This window comes from Rousettus aegyptiacus, unplaced genomic scaffold, assembly GCF_014176215.1.
Source record: "Rousettus aegyptiacus isolate mRouAeg1 unplaced genomic scaffold, mRouAeg1.p scaffold_m13_p_16, whole genome shotgun sequence".
Classification (NCBI taxonomy): Eukaryota; Metazoa; Chordata; class Mammalia; order Chiroptera; family Pteropodidae; genus Rousettus; species Rousettus aegyptiacus.
Window position 1 is genome coordinate 11,500,403 of NW_023416291.1, and position 6,000 is coordinate 11,506,402.

General features: G+C 54.3%; 1 protein-coding gene across 1 annotated transcript in view; it reads right to left on the reverse strand.

The window, feature by feature from the left end:
* Positions 1 to 5,749, reverse strand: part of MAML3 (mastermind like transcriptional coactivator 3) — a 352,983-nt gene extending 347,234 nt beyond the window's left edge. Inside the window, exon 1 of the mRNA XM_016154034.2 lies at positions 4,417 to 5,749. Coding sequence (XP_016009520.2) covers positions 4,417 to 4,887 — 471 coding nt within the window. The 5' untranslated portion in view covers positions 4,888 to 5,749. The remainder of the gene's footprint in view (positions 1 to 4,416) is intronic.
* Between the last annotated feature and the right edge of the window lie 251 nt (positions 5,750 to 6,000).

The window sequence follows — 6,000 nt, forward strand, 5'->3', positions numbered from 1 at the left end:
ATTAACTGTGCTACTTTTCTGATCCCTGGCTGCCCAGTACTAAATAAAATGCACCACAACCAAAGAACATAAATAATATAATCAATATGTATTAGAGCTTTTTAAAAAAACAAACAAACAAAAAACGCTTTTGAAAATTTAAAAAAAAAAAAAGACAAACATTTGGGAAGTACAGAGAAGTGAAAGTTCAAAAAGTTTTTCACAAACTTGAGGCACACCCAGTGTGGGCTATGGAAGGCTTTTCAAGAGACACCTGTCAATCTTATCGCCCGGGATAACAGTAGAACAGAAACCAATGAAAGGGTTCACAGGTAAGATTTACAAAGGGTTTGACATTACAAGCTTGCCCAAAACCCTGGAGCCAGTAACTTGCCTTCAACAGGATAAGAAATAGGAAATCAGATTCATTTATAAGGAGGTTTAGTGATGGACTGATTATGTTGATATTTCCGGGATCTATTCCAGCAATGGATGAGAACCTTCTGGATAGGATAGTTTTCTCCAATACTCAGTAATTAATATGCTTATCATCAAATGAATTTTATAAGTGATAAACTTTTCAGACCAGAAATCACCTGGATTTATGCAGTCTGTAAGCTCTGTATAAATTAAGCAAGCTCTTAAAATTATAATGTTGCTATACAGTGAAACAGTGGTGACAACGTGGGATTTACAGAGGTCAAGGCAGACTACCGCCATTTTGAATTTCTGAAGACAGTACTGTCATGCTTTTTGGTGTGCCTGAATGACTACACTTTTGTCACGTCAATCTACCTTTGGTTTGAAAATGAATTTGTCATTTGGAGTATACCATAAAATTTAAGTGGGATTTCAGTTCCAAGTACAAAGAATGAATAATGTCTCCTCCTGTTACCACAAATAATTAAAACTATTTTAGGAAAAGGCCCGTTTCCAAATGAGACTCTCTAATAGGTGAAATCAATAGTGTTGCCATACAAATACAAATCTTGGCGGGGTGGGGTTAAGGGGCTCCAGTCCTAAACATAACTGTATAAACATCCGTATAAACAAGTATGGGGAGGCAGCATATCCTTTGACTACAGGTTCAGAACTACCCGAGGTAATGCAGCTTGGACCCCAGACCCCAGCCTGTGCTCCCTGCTCTCCAACAGTCAGGGATTTTAGAGACCCACACAACCCCAGGCCCCTCCCAGCAATCTGGAGCCGAGGGAGATTTCTATTGCACCTCACCCACCCTGCTTTTTGTTTGCTTGTTTTTGTTTTTTCATGTCTATGGCTGTAAATGTGTAAGATAAGAAAACAAATCAAAAGAGGTAAAGCCCTGATTAGACAGCCTTCTTAACCGGAGCCAGGCAGAGAGAGAGCCAATCGATATTTAGTACTTTGGACGTATTGGCCCTATGACGGTAAACAATAGCAATAAACTAGAGAAGAATCCTATTCATCTTTATTTTTATTATCACCATTATTATTATTTGGCTCTGGTTGATTATTGCTTTTCTTTAGGGCTTTCTAAAGAGAGGGCCCAATCTGAGAACTAAATGTAATTGCTCTGTGCCCTACCAGAGCACAACTATAATCCAGTAGCCAATTCAAGAAAATCAAGATCAACATTTTCCTTGCAACCAGTTTTCAAGATTTTATCTCATACAAAGGTTAAGTTAAAATACCCTCTCCTTTCAGGGGCCAATGTGAATTTTTAAGCTAATATGTTTAAAAGAAAAATAACTAGTAAAGGATGACGTTCATCTTTCTTTCCTTTTTGTGGTACAAAGAATCTACATGCAACTCTATACTTAAGACTTAAGGCTGTTTATTACACTCGTCACACATACTTCCCACTGCTATCAGTGGGAGATGCATACACGAAATACAGTGGAAGCCGGAATATACTCCCATTCAGCACAGCCTTGACGTTTACATCGGTCTAATGAATAGGCTAAATTGTCACAAAATTGATTTTAAAATGTTATTTTCAGGCCGTCATTCTTCAAGTTTATCTGTTAACTTGCTAAACTATGAAGTTTACAGCTTATGTCTCGGCCATTCAAGTAAGCAGTATCTTTTCATTTTCAAAAGTAAGCTCTGGCTGGGGCTTGCCACCTCCTTCCAGGTACAGTCAGGATCCTGGGCTTGCTTCCACCTACGCAGAGCATTAGAACCCAGGCGTGCGCGCCCCGCGGCCTCCCCTTAGTCCCTCAGAGGGCCGATGTGGCACCCTGGAGAGAACACAACCCGAACAGCAAAACTTTCTGGCCGCAAACTCTACTGCTGTCGCCCCCAATGAAAAGCTGCCGGGCACTGAGAGCGGTGCTGGCTTTTGTTCCAGCGGTGCCCAACCAGCGAGGTCAGGCCACAGCAGTCCTCCATCCCGGAAAGTCACGGGGGGGGGGGGGGGGGGCGGTGAGTCCGTGGAACTGAGGTTTGGGAGCCTCACGAAAGCAGCCCATTTCTACGCCATCTGTGAGCGTGGGGTGTACACATGGAAGAGGGCGCGGAGCACGCCTCCGGGTACAATCAAAAAAGCTACAGTGTGCCAGTGGTTTTCGGCTTCCTGTTTGTAAAGCGAGAACCACCCTCCCTGACTCTGTGACACCCGCTCTTGCTCAAAACCGAGTCCGCCTCTTCTTCGCGCGCGGGGCCCGGCTCCGCGGTGGGGGGAGCGGGGCGGTGGGGTGCCGCGCCCCTCCCAGCCCGCGGCCTCCAGGGCTGAGCTGGGCCGCGAGGCGGACAAAGCGTTTCCCGCTCCCTCCCCCACGGTCGCGTCCCAGAAGGGAGGGGGAAGGCGGGCTGGAGGAAGAGGAGGGGAGGAGGAAAGGGAGGAGGGCGGTGCTGCCGGCGGGACTGGGCAGGATCGCGGCGAGGAGGGAAGGCAAGGAGGAGGGGCTGGGCGGCCTCGGAGAACGGGGAGGAGGGCAGGATTCTTGAAGCCCAAGATAAACAAATTGTTCCTCTTCACGTGCAGGGCGGGGGAGGTGGAGAGGGTGGGGAGCGAGCGCAGCGGCCTCGCCTCGTCCCCTCCCCCAAGCCGGCTCTTTGTCACCGAGCGCCCGGCACAGGCCCGCGACGGCACCGCGCTACCCCCGGCCGCCGATGACTCCCGACCACGGACGTGCGCGATTATCCACCGCACACCGCGAGGGCCGCCCGCGCCGGGCCCTGCGCCGCCGATCGTGGTGCGGTGTGCCAGGAAAACGGGCGAAGGCGCTCGGCGCTCCCCGATTCCCACCGCCCGCCGACCCCGCACAGACGCGTCGCACTGACTCGGGCGGAGGTTGGGGGGAGGGGGCTGCAGACACCTTTCCCAAGCTTCCGGCCCCCCCCCCACCCCGAAAGGAAAGTAGAAGAACCGGAGAGAGGAGATAAGAGAAAGGATTCTACCCTCAGGGTTACGGGGTGGGAACTGCCCCTTCCTCTCCGAGAAGTTAAGCCATTGGCTGCTCAGCCTACCTCGAACCCACCCACCCAGCCATTTAAGCCTGTTTCAGCTCTTTGCTACCATCCACTCCTCCGGCCTGATTAGATGGGGCTAGAAAGTTGGTGGGGAGTGGGGCGGGGGCGAAAGGGAGACGACTCGGTGCACGCAAGTTTAAGAGGAGGAGGGGACACGATCCCCAGCGAAGTTGCGCGGCGGGGGCGCGGCGGGGGCTCGGCGTAGGCCGAGGGCGCAGTTCTCCCCTCCCGCCCCCGCCGGCCGCTCCCCCCTCGACCCTCCCGCCGCTCCACCTGCCGAGCCGGCCCCGGGTCTCCAGCCGCGGAGGAGCGCACACGCGCTCCGCATCCGCGCGCGCTCCCGCGAACGAGCGCGCGGAGCCACCCTCGCTCGCTTCTCATCCACTTCAAAGTTCATTCACAAAACTCTCAGACTTTCTCAGCCCAAAGGGGGGTGAGCCTGGGAGAGGAGGCGAGAACCTCCTGCTTCTCCCTCCTCCCTCGGGAAGATGAGGGCCGGGTGCCCGCCCAGAGTCTGCGACAGCATCAATTTCACGCCCGCACCCGGCGGATGTGCGGAGAGGGGGTGGGCGAGGGGGAACGCGTCTGGGGACGCAAGGCAGCACCGAGAAGGGTGGGGTGGGGTGGGGTGGGAGTGGTGAAGAGGAGGAGCGAGGTTCCAACTCTGGGTTTACGCTCTTTCAAATCGGTATCTAAGAAAGGGAGAGCGGGGAAAAAACTTTTCCAGTGCCTCTCTCTGCTGCTCCTCGGGGCTCCCTCCGCCCCTCGCAGTCGTGACTGGCTTCTCCCCGCTCGCCCCCTCTTCCCCAAATGTGACAACCCTTGACAGATTAACAGGTAGCGGCGAAGGCAGCCTTTCCCTCAGAAAAGTTGACGTTAACCCTTCGGCTTCAGCCCACCTCACTCACCGTGCAAATCAGACCCCCGTCCCCCTTGTAAGACGCTCCACGCCCCCCACCCCCAACGCGCGCGCGCCCTCACCATGATCAGCGTGTGGTTCCTCTGCTCCGCCGAGGCAGCCTCCGCATCTTGCTGGGGTTTGCTCTGGTGCTGCTGCTTGCCGGTGCCGGCGCCGGATTTCTTGGCCCTCTGCTCCAGGGTGCGCTGATAGAGGCTCACCGTGTCCCGGCGCTCCAGCTCCAGCTGCTCCACCTGAGCCTGCTGGTACCTGTTCTCGCAGTTGACGTGGTGCCGCCGGCAGCCCTCGATGCGCTGGCGGAGCCGCTCCACCACGGTGCTGTGCTTGGGAACCGCCGCCGAGGCGCCGCCGGGGCCCGCGGAGCCGCCGCCGCCGCAGCCGGCAGCGGGGTGATTGCTACTCGGAGCAGCTGGAGTACTATTGGGAGTATTATTCACAGCGATCCCGGCCCCGCCGAGGCTGCTGTTCAGGCTACTGTTGATGCAAATACTACTGCCATTCGCGGCAGCAGCGGGGGCTGCGAAATCCCCCATCCTGCTCCCCGGGCACACTATTTTGGAAGAACTTTTTTTATCCACCTCCCTATCAGCCTCCTCCTTGGGTCCAAGGATTAAAATAGTTTAAGTGGAACGCGGGGGAGACGCAAGCACATGGATGGAAACAGCGATCCCGACGGGGCGAAAAAAAAAAGGGGGGGAGAGATTTGGGGGTGGGTTTTTTTTGTTTCCCTTTTTTTAAAACTGTAAAGCACAAGGAGAAAAAAGGGGAGATCAGAATGCCATCAGACACCTATCAACAAAAAGAATCAACAAACTGAGCCAGCAGCAAATCGGGTTGCAACTCAAGGGGAGATCCGCTCCTCGCCTGCCTTCTTTTTATAATCCATTATTTTCTAATAAATTCCAGGAGATTTCCGGTGGTTGGCAAGCATTTTCTCCCTACGTACCGAAAAACACACCCCATGTACACACACAAGCATATGCCTCCAGTGCGGACACGCGCGACACACACTCACTCCACACCGCATCGGAAAACGGCAAGCTTGCTTATTGCATTTTCCTTCCACAAAAAAGTTTTGGTGTTTATGCCGCCCCGTGTTCTCAAAGTACTTTGGCTGCTCAGTTGCATTTCACAGGAGCCTAGATATCGAATCCTCGGGCTGGGGGAAGTAAACACATGGACAGTCCGAGGCGACTGCAAAAGTAGATCGGTGAAGTCCTTTGCAAAACGCCGCGCGGAGAGCAGCCCCTAACGCTCGGCTGGGCTGCCGCTGCCGCCGCTGCTCCTGCCACCATCACAATGATCAACTGCTCGCCGCCGCCGCCGCCGCCTCCTCCTCCTCCTCTCGCTCCTCCACCTCCTCCTCCTCCTCCATGCCAGCGGAGTGATATCAGGACGCGCGAGCTCAGTAAACACGGCAGCGGCGGCGGCTGGAGGCCGTGAGACAAGCCCCGGAACACGGCGCAAAACCCGGCCCGGACTCTCACCCAGCAGGAGCGGGCGCGGCACGCACCAGCACCCGGCTCCCTCCTCCCTCGCCTCGCGCTCCCCGCCCCTCCCACGCCCCCAAGCTCACTACTAGCCAGATTGGCAAGCCAGAGCTGCCAGGAAAGAGAAAAAGGACGATTCTGGGGGATCTCGGGAAT